Source organism: Pipistrellus hanaki (genome assembly GCF_964339955.1).
Source record: "Pipistrellus hanaki genome assembly, chromosome: 4".
Taxonomy (NCBI): Eukaryota; Metazoa; Chordata; class Mammalia; order Chiroptera; family Vespertilionidae; genus Pipistrellus; species Pipistrellus hanaki.
This window is the reverse complement of record NC_140506.1, coordinates 91803227-91815555: the sequence shown is the minus strand read 5'-3', so window position 1 is coordinate 91815555 and position 12329 is coordinate 91803227. Positions and strand designations below refer to the sequence as shown.

At 52.4% G+C, this 12329-nt stretch overlaps 1 protein-coding gene across 1 annotated transcript in view; it reads right to left on the bottom strand.

Annotated features, from left to right (window-relative positions):
• CLCN7 (chloride voltage-gated channel 7) overlaps nt 1-12329 on the bottom strand; it is a 28979-nt gene that overhangs the window by 6752 nt on the left and 9898 nt on the right. Inside the window, exons 2-16 of the mRNA XM_084882567.1 lie at nt 12158-12229; nt 8429-8500; nt 8222-8287; nt 7699-7831; nt 7289-7398; nt 6497-6577; nt 5794-5856; nt 5621-5704; nt 3471-3564; nt 3152-3216; nt 2522-2638; nt 1919-1973; nt 1469-1529; nt 769-907; nt 285-378 (exon numbers count right to left, since the gene is read on the bottom strand). Coding sequence (XP_084738693.1) covers nt 285-378; nt 769-907; nt 1469-1529; nt 1919-1973; nt 2522-2638; nt 3152-3216; nt 3471-3564; nt 5621-5704; nt 5794-5856; nt 6497-6577; nt 7289-7398; nt 7699-7831; nt 8222-8287; nt 8429-8500; nt 12158-12229 — 1306 coding nt within the window. The remainder of the gene's footprint in view (nt 1-284; nt 379-768; nt 908-1468; nt 1530-1918; nt 1974-2521; nt 2639-3151; nt 3217-3470; nt 3565-5620; nt 5705-5793; nt 5857-6496; nt 6578-7288; nt 7399-7698; nt 7832-8221; nt 8288-8428; nt 8501-12157; nt 12230-12329) is intronic.

Sequence of the window (12329 nt, the reverse complement as noted above, 5' to 3'; positions counted from 1 at the left end):
TACCCACATTTAAATGCTTGTTAAATTTGTGGATTCCTGTCACACGCACAAGGGCTAGAAAAGTTCTAGCCATCTTTTTTGTGACAGAAAACCATCAGAGACCACCTAAGGGTCCTAAGAGGCGAGATGACGCTCCAGAGTAGCACCATGGAGTAGCACAATGGAAGAATCTGACGCCATCTACTTTGGCTTCTGTGCCCAGTGGCTGTGGGCTGTTGCAGATCAGGCCAGGGCGGCAGGGCCCGTGGCGATGGCAGCTGACAGCACGGAGCACGGGCACACACCTGGGGGGTCGTGGAAAAGGCCGACCACGCTCTTCTCCGGGGTGTTAAAGAAGGCAGCAGCCATTGAGTTGTACTCGCCATCTGCACAGAAGAGCTGCAAGGTTGGGAGAGAGGACGGGCCAGTGGGATGGGGTAGTCCTGCCCAGCATCAAGCGCCAACACATGGCAGGATGAGGTCAGGCTGCTGCCTCGGAGGGGAGGCAGGCTGTGTTTCTGGGTCCATACCCACAGCCCCCATTCCTCAAGTCCTCCTCGGTCCTTGTCAGGCCACACGCTGGGAGGAGGGCCGGGGGAGGCTCCAGCCCGACAGGCACCAGCTTTCCCGACACCCAGTAAGCGGCCTGACCCTCTGAGGACAGGCCAGCCTGTGATGCCCAGGGCTCTGGAGTTCCGCTGTGTCACTAGCTCTCCTGCTGGGACGGGAGAGCGGGCGCTCCTCCTCAGAGGCCCGCCCTGCCCCCTGCCTGGTGGCCCAACCTCCTACCTGGAGGGGGTAGGACACGGAGTTGCCCTGCAGGGGCTGGCAGTCCCGGGATGAGTAGATCAGCACAAAGGCGACAGTGGCTGTAACAGCGGCCACCAGCATGGCCTCGATCACCTGGAGGCAGGGCCGGTGGATGTACCTAGAGCAAACACTGGGATGGACCTCTGGACACCTGGGCAGTTACCAAAGCAACCTGAGCCTGTGACTCACTAAGAGCTGATAATACAACACTGATTAGGAGGGTGATGTAGCACGTTTAGTCATCAACCTACCCAGACTCTGGCACGTCCTGATTATCTCCTGGGTGCTCTCCAACTGCATTTAAGTTTTTGCAAGAGGAGGTTCTTCCCCAAACCCCAAACTTACACCACCCCCCACCTCAAAGCTCCAGTAATGGCTTTCCAAATGGAAAGAGAAGCCATGTCAGCTGTGTCCGGGCTCGAGATTGCCCTGGGCAGACCAGACTGAGGCCAGAAAGACCCTGACCCCAGGGCTGCTGGATCCACAGGCAGGACCTCCTCTGCTGGACCTTCCCGAGCCTTTCCCCATCCATCCCCCAGCCCCGTGCTGTCTCCTTCACATACAAGCCACCACAGAGGAACGCACACTGGCCTGTGGCATTCTATGTGGCCCTGTGGGCACATAGCCCACAATGAGTCCATTTTCAAAGGCCCCAGGAGCCACAAATCAGGTTTCTCACCTGATTCGAAACATCGTCAGCCAGTAATTCAAGGCATTGAACACAGCCCCAAGAACACCACCTGAGACCAGGAAGGAGTCACGTGTAAGAACGGTTGGGCTGTCCCGCAGGAGAGGGACCAGGGGGGACGGGAGAAGACGGTCTGCTCCATCACCACACTCTGATGGACAGGCAGAGGGGCTTATCTCTGAAAGGCTTTGCCTTCCTTTCCGGGAAAAGGTTGTGAGAGGAATGGATGTCGTCGAGGGGCCAGTCTGCTTCTTAGATGGGCTCCCCCATGGAGAAGCAGAGCTCTGGTTCTTTATCGTGTGGGTTTCCCCTAGGTGGCCCTGCAGGAGCCATTTCAAAGCTGGCCCTGACCCCACCACATGCTTTGTTCCGCTGGGGGCCGCCATCTCGAGTGACGGAGTGTGAGGCCAGAGGGATCGGTGTCCTTGGGATGGCCCTTACCCACCACGCCCATGGCGATGAAGATGGGGATCTCGTGGATCGTGTACACCATCGTCTGTGCAAAGAGGAAGAGTAGTTGTTCTGTGAGGAAATGTGTCATCAGCTTCTTGCCACTCAGACTTCACAGATGGGGAGCCAAGGGGGGCAGGAAGGAGAGACCTAGGAACAATCTAGTGACCCAAACAGCCCAACAGCTCCAATGTGTCCCTGTGCAAGGGCATCCTGGAGCAGGACCCCTGGCGGTGCCTGGCAGCTGCAGTGTATGGTCCAGGCCTTCCTAGGGGCGCCGGCCTGCTCCCACTCACCCTGCCTAAGCTGGTGCATGCGCACTCAGGACCAGTCTGTGTCACTGTCTAACAGTCTGCAAGTGGGGGAGACAACCCTGAAGGTGCCCCTGGGCTGTCTACTGGCACCCTCCCCTCACAGCCAGGCGGGATGTGTGCTTCCCAAGAGCACCTCTGCTCCGGGGGCTTATGAACAGAGCTCAATCTCGGCGAAGAGATGGAGTTTCCCAAAAGCCCAAGCTCTCGGGATGAATCTTAAGTAAACCGTGGCCCCGCACAGAGAACCAGAAACAGTGACTGGGACAATGGGCCACGTCACCTGCGTGTCAAATCTGCCAAAATTGATGAGGCCCGGGCTGGACAGGTCCCAGATGTTTCCATGGTAAATGCTTAAGACAAAGTTCAGTGTGAAGGTGGAGATCATGGAAGCAAAGAACTGTGGGCACAGAGAGAAACAAACACCATCAGAACAACAGTGCCCTCCGAGAGGAGCCCTGGGAGCCGGGGAGGGGCTGCAGGAGAAGGGGCTGCCTCTCCTGTCACCGAGGCGACACCGGAAACCCCTCCAAAAGCTAAAGGAAAGAAGGCTTGGGTCTTGATGGCCGGGCCCCTCAAGGCTGGGCAAGCCAGGCGAGTTTGGGGTCAAGCCAGGACAGAGCTGAGGAAAGATGTATGAGGTCAGGGGGTCCCCAATGAGGAGTTGAAGGAGCACAGGGTGAAAACAGTGACCTGACTGACAGGGGAAGGGCAGGAGGCAACACTTCAGGGTCAAGTGAGGGACAGAGCTGGGCCATAAAAATCCAACGGGGCGTGGCTCCAACCACGGCTCCACAGGAACCTCCGTGAGGCCACCAAAGCGTGGGCCCGGAGTGTGGTGTCCTGGGGACCACGAAGGACACCAAGGTGAGACATGCCTGACGTGGGGAGAGGCGCCGTTGTGGGCACTTACGATTCTCCACGTCAGGAACTGGTTCCAGAAGGAGGCACCTTCCTCCAAGCTGAAGAGGACCCCGCCTGGAACGCAGTGGCCCAGCCTGAAGTTTCTACCCAGGCGCAGAGCCCCGCACCCAGAGCCCCTCACAGCCCAGACCCAAGGCACCAAGCCCACATCAGAGGCAGCCCTGGGCGCTTTCGGGAGGCACCCCACATCCTCACTCCACCCAGCACCCAAGTTTGCAAACACCAAAACTATTCCTTCTCAAGGCATGGACAGCCCTGCTTGCCCAACACAGGAAGTCACTTGTCACCCAGGCAGGGCCCCTGCTCACCCACAGGGGCCCCAAACGCAGCAGACACTCCAGCCGCAGCTCCTGCCGAGACAAAGTCCCGCTTCTCCGTGTCTCTGCGGAAGTACTCAAAGATCTGAAATGGGGCAGGACAGACAGGAACAGGGTGTTAGCCAGCTTCTCCAAGGGCACTTCTCAGAAAGGAATGGGGAGAGAGGAAGTGGAGGGAGAGGAAGAGAGTCTCTAGACAGTCTACTTATCAACTCCTGGATTCACAAAGACTGCAGATCCAAAGAGGCAACCAAAGAGAGCTTCCTTGCATACTAACAACCATGAGAAAATAATGAAAAGATTCTATCACAACAAGAATTAAACTTTAGGCCCTGGCCAGCGTGGCTCAGTGGGTAGAGCGTCAGCCCATGCACCAAAGGGTCTCGGGTTCCATTCCCAGTCAAGGGCACATACCTGGGTTACAGGGGGGCATGTGAGAGGCAACCAATCGATGTGTCTCTCTCACACTGATGTTTCTATCTCTATCTTTCTTTCCTTCCTCTATTTCACTCTTTCTAAAAATCAATGGAGAAAATAAACTGATGAATGAAATAGATCCAGAGACATAGGAGCATGGAAGAGACTGATGAATCTCAAAAGGAAGGCAGGGGTGAGGGATAGGGAACTTATATGCATACTAGAGACCCGGTGCACAAAATTTGTGCATGGGGTGTGTATGTGTGTGTGTGTATATATATATGTGTGTGTGTGTGTGTGTGTGTGTCCCTCAGCCCAGTCTGCACCCTCTCCAATGTCAGACATCCCTCTCACAATCCAGGACTGCTGGCTCCCAACCACTCGCCTGTCTGCCTGCCTGATTGCCCCTATCACTTCTGCCTGCCAGCCTGATCACCCCCTATCCACTCCCCTGCCAGCCTGGTCACCCCTAATTGCCCCCCCTTGCCAGCCTGGTCACCCCCAACTGCCCTCCCTTATAGCCCTGGTCCTTCCCAACTGTCCTCCCCTGCAGGCCTGATCGCCCACAACTGCGTTCCGCTGCTGGCCATCTTGTGGCAGCCATCTTTTGTCCACATGGGGGTGGCCATCTTGTGTGTCGGAGTGGTCAATTTGCACATTACCTCTTTATTATATAGGACTAGTAGCCCACTGCAGGAAAATTCCTGCAATAGGGCTTCCTGTTGCGCTCTCCCCCACCCCATCTGCTTCTCTTCCTTCTCCCCTGCCCCGCTTGCTTGCTTCTCCGCAGCTTCGCTTCCTTCTGCAGTGCTTGGCTTCTTTCTATGATGTCTTGATATGCAAATTTACCACCATCTTTGTTTTGTTTTGTTTTTTTGCATACTCGCCCTGATTGGTTGATGGGTGTGGCTTGGGCATAGCGAGGGTGTGGTCAATTTGCATATTACTCTTTTATTAGTTAGGATATAGATAGCCCATGGACTCAGAAAATAGGCTGGTGAAGGCCTGGGAGGGGTAGGTGGAGGGTGGAGAGGGTCACTGGGAACAATAGAGAATATCTGTAATACTTTCAACAATAAACCAAAAAGAAAAAAACTAAAAAAAAGATAAATGGAAAAATATCCTTAGATGAGGATTAACAACAACAAAAAACTTAAGTGTATTCTTGATTTTACAAGACTCTGTTCTGGAGAAACATGACAAAATTATTCTGAAGTATATCTTAGAAATTAAGCATCTTCAGCCGGGACTGGTTTGGCTCAGTGGTAGAGCGTCGGCCTGTGGACTGAAGGGTCCCGGGTTCGATTCCGGTCAAGGGCATGTACCGTGGTTGCGGGCACATCCCCGGTAGGGGGTGTGCAAGAGGCAGCTAATCGATGATTCTCTCTCATCGATGTTTCTAGCTCTCTATCCCTCTTTCCTCCTCTCTGTGAAAAACCAATAAAATATATTTAAAAAAAAAAAAAAGAAAAGAAATTAAGCATCTTCAGTCTGTAAGCATGTCACTCCTGACCTCTTTTGAGGTCACACAGGCCTTTGAGGCCATTTCCTAAAAAAAAAAAAAAAAAAGCACACTCACCAAAGCCCTGAGAACAGGCTCTGACACCGTGGAGTCCCTCAGATGCGGTGTCAGGGTGGTCTTGGAACAGAGCAGGAAGGACCCGCTTTCCAAAGGACATTCATGGTCACCCTCACTGCCGACACCTGCATCGGGGAGGACTCACCTTGAAGTCTCGCTTCAGTGACGTTGACCTCCCCTGGGAAATGCCAGCAGCAATCACGGAGCCCGAGTGAATCATCGGCCCCTCCTGGAAAGCGCGGGACAGTCCATCAGGCCAGTTCAGAGAGAGCGTGGAGGGCAGAGGACTCGGCCAAGCCGCGCTCCTGGGTGCATTACCTTTCCCACCGCCAGTCCTCCCACCACGGACAGGATCACACCAGACACTTTAATCACCAGGGTCTGGAACACAAAGGAAAGAGCGTCAAGTCTCTGGTTACAGATGGCACCACGGCACTGCACACAAAGCAGGACTCATCACATAACAGCACCCGTGAGCAACGGAGAGGGCACTCCGAGGGGCCGGCACAGCCTCCTCCCCCTTGAGGTCACTCTGCTCCCCCGGGGTGTCCAGGCCCCAGAAGCATCTGCTCCCCATATGGAAACGCATCGGCTGAGGCTCGCAGACCAAAGCACCGGAAATGGCCATGGGAGGAAGCCTGACTTGCCAACCCCTCAGAATGAGTGTGTCATCAAGAACATGAAGCATGAGTGTTAAGGAAAACTTTGAGAAATGGAGAGAGCTCACAGCAAGGCTCCCACTCCAGCTCAGGTGCTCTCACTCTGGAATGCGAACCCCTGTGAGGAACTGACAAACACGCCACAGTGGCGGTCACAGCACGCACACCACTGACGCCGTTCTCTGTTACATAAAATGGGCAGAGAAAGTTTCCACCCCTTTCCAAAGAAAATGTATACAAAACCCAGCACATCCATGCACACGCTCGTGAGCAGCACACACCACGGTCTGGGTGAATTTGGGAGGTGCAGGTGGACAACCATGATGGGCCCCATGCTCGCAGCCCGGAGTTCACCTCCTCACCTTGAGCCGGACCACGTGGGGGATCTTCACCCCGTTGAGGAAGCACTTGATCTGGGGGATCCCACTGCCAGCAGCAACTGGCTGGAAGGAGAGAGAAGAGAACATGGAGCCGGCCAAGCTGAATGAATGGACGGAGATTAGGAGGCCCAGGGAGACTCAGCCTCGTGGTGCTCTGGATGGGGAGGGGATGACATGGGACTGGATCGGGCAGATGCCTGGGAAGGGGCTCCCCAGATGCAGAATGACCACCGAGGGTGCAAGTGCTGTGAGATGTGGGAGGGGCTGGGTGTGGAAATGGAACGAGGTGCCGTGCCCCCACAAGGGCAGAGTGGGGACGCTCTAGGACAGACTGGAGGCACATATCATGCACTAGCTGAGAGGAACCAGAGTTCCTCGGTCCCCCTTGGGAGGGGGGCACCGCACTGCACACCAGACAGAAGCTTCTGGGTGCTTCCCCCTCTTCCTACCATGATAAGGGAAGAACAAAGAGGCAGGCCATAGGAAGGGCTTCTGGGAGAAGTCTTGGAATGAAGGGACACCCTAGGAGAGTCTGATCCCCTCAGGTGGGTGATCCCCCCGATTTGGACCACTGGGACCTCCTAGAAGTGAGCTGTGCGTTCCCCGTGGTCTTTGCCGTGTGGGGTGGGCGTGGGGCACACCACCAGGGAAGGGGGGTGTTCTTACTGAACCATTTAACCTCTGCACTAGTGTGACCACGGGCCCTCACTGGCAGAAGCTGCAGTAGGTGAGCTGGAGCAGTTCCCACCATCCAGGGCTCCCTGGCGGCCGTACCTCTATGAAGGCAACAATCATGGAGCCGACCAGCACGAACGCAGAATTCAACGTGGCCCACAGCAGGAGCGAGAAGGACAGCCCCCCTTTCTCCGTGAACTTGTCGATATCTGGGCTCATCAAGGACGAGTATCAGCTCCACCATTTGAGTACGTCCCCAGCATGCCTCACCCCCCGAGCATGACCTCCAAGTACACAGAGGGGAGTGGGAGGCGGGGAGGGGGCGACACACTAACTGCTCATCTCAGAGACATTCCACTGCCGTCCCAACTCGCCCAGTTGGAGGGCAAACACCCAGGCCAGCGCTATCTCCTGATGGGCCTGCTCTCGGATGCACAGTCACTCATGGGGCCCTACGCTCTGCTCCAAGCTCCACCCCGTCTGTGCTGGGTCCCTTCCGAAAAGGATACTGTCCTTGACGACCTTGTATTTCAGGCCGGCCAAGTTCTCCACCATGATGTCGATGAAGCAGGCCACAAGCCCCGTGAGGATCCCTATCATGGCACAAATGACCCAGCGCTTGATCTCCACTGTCCGGAAGGCCTGGGGGGGAGGCACTAGTCAGAGGCGAGAGCAGTGGCAAGACATCAGCTATAGACTGCTCTAGCGACAACATGCCTGGCCCTGGAATTCCCCAGGTCAGCCTCTGGTCAATGTCTAGGGACGACGGAGCACTGGGGTGGGGGGTCTTCCCAACCAAGCCGTGATCAGTTGTTGACATCGCGGCCACTGCAGCTGACATCTAGGAACAGCCTTCTTTGTTGCTTTTGAAATGTGACACACACTCCCTTTCCCAGATCAGGTGTTGCTCCAGACACAAACCAGAACCTGTGGCCCAAGGACTGAGGACCGGGAGATGGAGGTGGGAGAGCAGCACCAGCCCAGCCTGCGGGTCCCCAGGGCAGTGTCCAGGCTGCCCGGCCCCAGACTCACCATGTGGTTGATGCGCCTCTCCTCCTCCAGGAACAGCTGGTTCTCACTGTTGTCGTAGTCCAAGCTCTGCAGACCAGGGTTACACAGACCACACAATGATTGACCCCGGTGTCCCGGGTTCACGCTGGGCAGGGGAGAGGAGAGGCTGGAGGGGGGATAAAGTGCCCGGGGTGGTGTGGGGCAGGGGCACCCAGGGAGGAGGCCCACCTCATACTTGAGGGACAGGAGCTTCTCGTTGTGCGGGATCTCCTTGGGGAAAGGGTGAGGGGGATCCATCTCCTGCAAAGGAAGAGGCAGAGCCACACACTGACAACCCAGCACGTTGAAGAACAAAGCGCAGATGAGGAGAGGACAGAGCATGTGTCTACTCATCTCATGAGGTCAGTACTCTCCTGACCCCAAAGCTAAACATGGATGCCACAAGAAAGGAAACTCACTACAAATGCACACCTTTTGTGAACACAGACACAAAATCCTCAACAAGATGCCAGTGGGTTAGATCCTACAACACACCAGGAATGCAAGGGAAGTTTAACATCTGAAAATCAATTACTGCAACATCTGTTGTACATTGGAGAATGTATTATTGGTTTTTGTACCAGTTCCTAGCACCTGGCTCCTAAAATCCTGGGCATCTCTGGGTAGTGTCTTATGTGAGCTAATGAGGTGGAGGGATCATAGGGGTTCCTGGGCTTCAGGATGGGCCTAATTGCCAGAGAGATCAAGGCGTGATTAGAGGACAGGATCTCTCAGTCCCAACATCAGTAGAGGGAGAGGGGCTGGAGATTGAGCTAATCACCAATGATCAATGCCTTAATCAATCAGCCTTTGTAGTGGAACCTCCATTCAAACCCTAAATGAAGGGGTTTGGGGAACTTCTGGGTTGGCGAACATGTGAGGAGCTGTGGGGGAGGCCCTCCTGGAAGAGGCATGGAAGCTCAGAACCCTTCCCTGTGCATCTACTGCCTGCTGTCCCTGAGTGTAGACTCTATAATAATTCAGTAAACATAAGCAAAACGTTTCCCTAAGTTCTGTGAGCCCTTTAGCCAATTATGGACATAAGGGGTCAGGGGCACTGTGATTTATAGCTGGTCATTCACAAGCACAAATGACAGCCTGGACTTGTGACTGGGGTCTGAAGTGGGGGCAGTTTTGTAGGACTGAGCCCTTATGTGGGGTCTGTGCTAACATCATGCAGTTAGTGTCAGAATGAACTGACTCATAGGACAACCAGGTGGTATCTGGAGAAACAGAATTAGCTGGTTTGAGGAAAACCCACCACATATTTGTTATCAGAAGTTTTGTGAGTGAAACAAGTGTAATGCCACTTGAATAGAGTAAAGGACAGAAAATACATGTGACCTCAATAGACACAGAAAAAGCATCTGACAAAATTCAACCCCTCTTGCCTTGGCTGGTGTGCACAGTGGTTAGACCATCACCCTGTCAACAAAGGGTTGTGGGTTCACTCCCACCCCCGACTGGGTGCATGCAGGAGGCAACTAGTCGATGTGTCTCTCTCACATCGACCTTTCTCCCCGCCCAACCCTCCCTTCCACTCTCTCTGAAAAGCAATGGAAAAAATACCCTCAGGTGATGCTAACAACAACAACAAAAATCAACCCCTCTTCATGATTAAAACACTCAACAACTAGGAATAGAGGGAATTTCCTCAACCTGATAAAGGCATTTAGCAAAAACCCACAGGTAACATCACACTCAATGGTGAAAGACTATGCTTTCCCCTAAGCTCAGGAACAAGACAAAGAGGCTTGCTCTTGCCACTGCTATTCAGCATTTTCCTGGAGGTTCTACCAGGGCAATTAGGCAAGAGAATGAAATACCATAAAAAGCATCCAGATTGTAAAGGAATAAATGAAACTCTACTTGCAGATGACATGATCTTATATGTAGAAAATCCTCCAGAATATACTAAAAAACTGTTAGAATGCATTCAGTAAGACTGAAGGATACAAGATCAGTATATAAATATCAAATTTATTTCCATGCATTGGCAATGAACCATCTAAAATGCAATTCTGAAATGCAATTAAGAAAACAATTCTAGCCCAGCCAGTGTGGCTCAGTGGTTGAGCCTTGATCTATGAATCGGGAGGTCACAGTTCGATTTCCAGTCAAGGCACATGCCCCGCTTGAGGGCTAAATCCCCAGTAGGTGGCATGCAGAAGACAGCCAACCAATAATTCTTTCTCATCATTAACGTTTCTCTCTCCCTTCCTCTCTGAAATCAGTAATTATATATATATATATATATATATATATATATATATATATATATGAAACAACTCTATTTACAACAGCATGAAAAATAAAATGTATAAAATAAAATTCATTCCTAAAATACATTTAACAAAAGTTGAAAAAAATTGTATGATGAAAACTATAAAACATTGTTGAAAGTAAGGAAGTGGAGATCTAAATAAATGGAAAGACATCCTGTGTTCATCAGAAGACTTAATATTAAATTCCAACACAATCCCTATCTAAGTTCCAGCTGGAAGCATTCAAGAAATTGACAAGCTGATCCTAAAATCAATATGGAAATGCAAGGGATGTCTCAGAGCCAGAACAATCTTGAAAAAAAGCAAAGTTGGAGGACTCAAACTTCCTGACTTCAAAACTGACTATAAAGCTACAGTTGTCATGACAGTGGTGGGGCTGGCTCAAGAACAGACTGAGATTAACGGCAGACAATCGAGAGCCAGAAATAAACCTCACCATTTATGGCCAATTGATTTTTTGCAAGGATGCCAAGACAATTCAAAAGGGAAAGTATAGTCACTTCATGAAATGGTGCTGGGAAAACTGGGCATCCAAATGCAAAACTATGAACCTGAGCCTGTACCTTACACCATACACAAAATTAGTGAAAAACAATCAAGACCTAAAACTACAGAACTCGTAGAAGAAAACACAGCAGTGAATCTTTATGACCTTGGAGTAGGCAATGGTTTTTTAGATGTGACAACAAAAGCAAAACACAAGAAAATAGATAAACCAGAATTCATCAAAATTAAAGGGTTTTGTGCTTCACAGGGCACTGTCAGAAAGTGAGATGACATCCACAAAACAGGAAAAAGTTTCTCAGAATCATGCATCTGATGAGCAATTTGTGTCTAGACTATATAAAGAACTCCTACAGCTCAATTATTAAAACAGAAATAACTTGATTACAAATGGGCATAGGATCTAAATAGACATTTCTCCAAAGAAGACCCACAAACAGCCATCAACACATAAAAATGCTCAGCATCACTGGCCTCCAGGGAAATGAAAATCAGGACCACGCACCTGAGGAGGAAGTCAAATGCAAGTCTGGGTGGACATTTTCAGGACATGTCCCCCTGGAGCTGTTGGACAATCCAAGCCTGACACAGGGGCAGAAGAGGACATCACCACTGCCCAGGGACATCCACCCCGAGAGGCCCGTCCTGCCCCAAGGGCCCTCCTCCAGCCTGGCATCCCTCTTCCACCCACAGCACCCGCCCTGGCCTGCTTCCTCTGCCTACACAGAGCATGCTCAATCAGCATCCAACACCGGTCACACACTTCCCCTATGTGGCTTGGCCTTGGGGAACATGGCCCCTCAGAATAGCCTTCCCCGGTTGCCTAAGCTCTGTGGGGCCCCAATGTTTGCTCCTCATTGTCTCTGAGCTCTGCTCGGCCCATTTCTGTCTCTGAGTTCTATATGGCCCTGTCCATATCTGTCCCTGAGCTCTGCACAGAACTGCCCATGTCTGTCACTGAGCCATACACAAAACTGCCCGGTCTGCACAGATTTGTGCACGTCTCTCCCAGAAAAACCCGCCATCCTCCAGTTTCTCATTTACTGTCTGCCTTCGGACTAGGTTGCAATGCCACCAAGCAGGCCTCGTCTGTCCTTCCTGGGTATAAAGAGGAATGACTCCCACTCACTGGGTTCAGAAGCTCATCGTCCGGCTCCACGTTGCTCATCTGTCCGATCTGGAAAGATGCCGAATGGGGTGACTGGAAGCAGAAAAGAAATGTCAGGGCACTCAGCCACAGGCCCAAGCTACACTAAGCACCACCATCCCGCCAGGGGAGCCTGGCCTCACCTGGCTCTGCC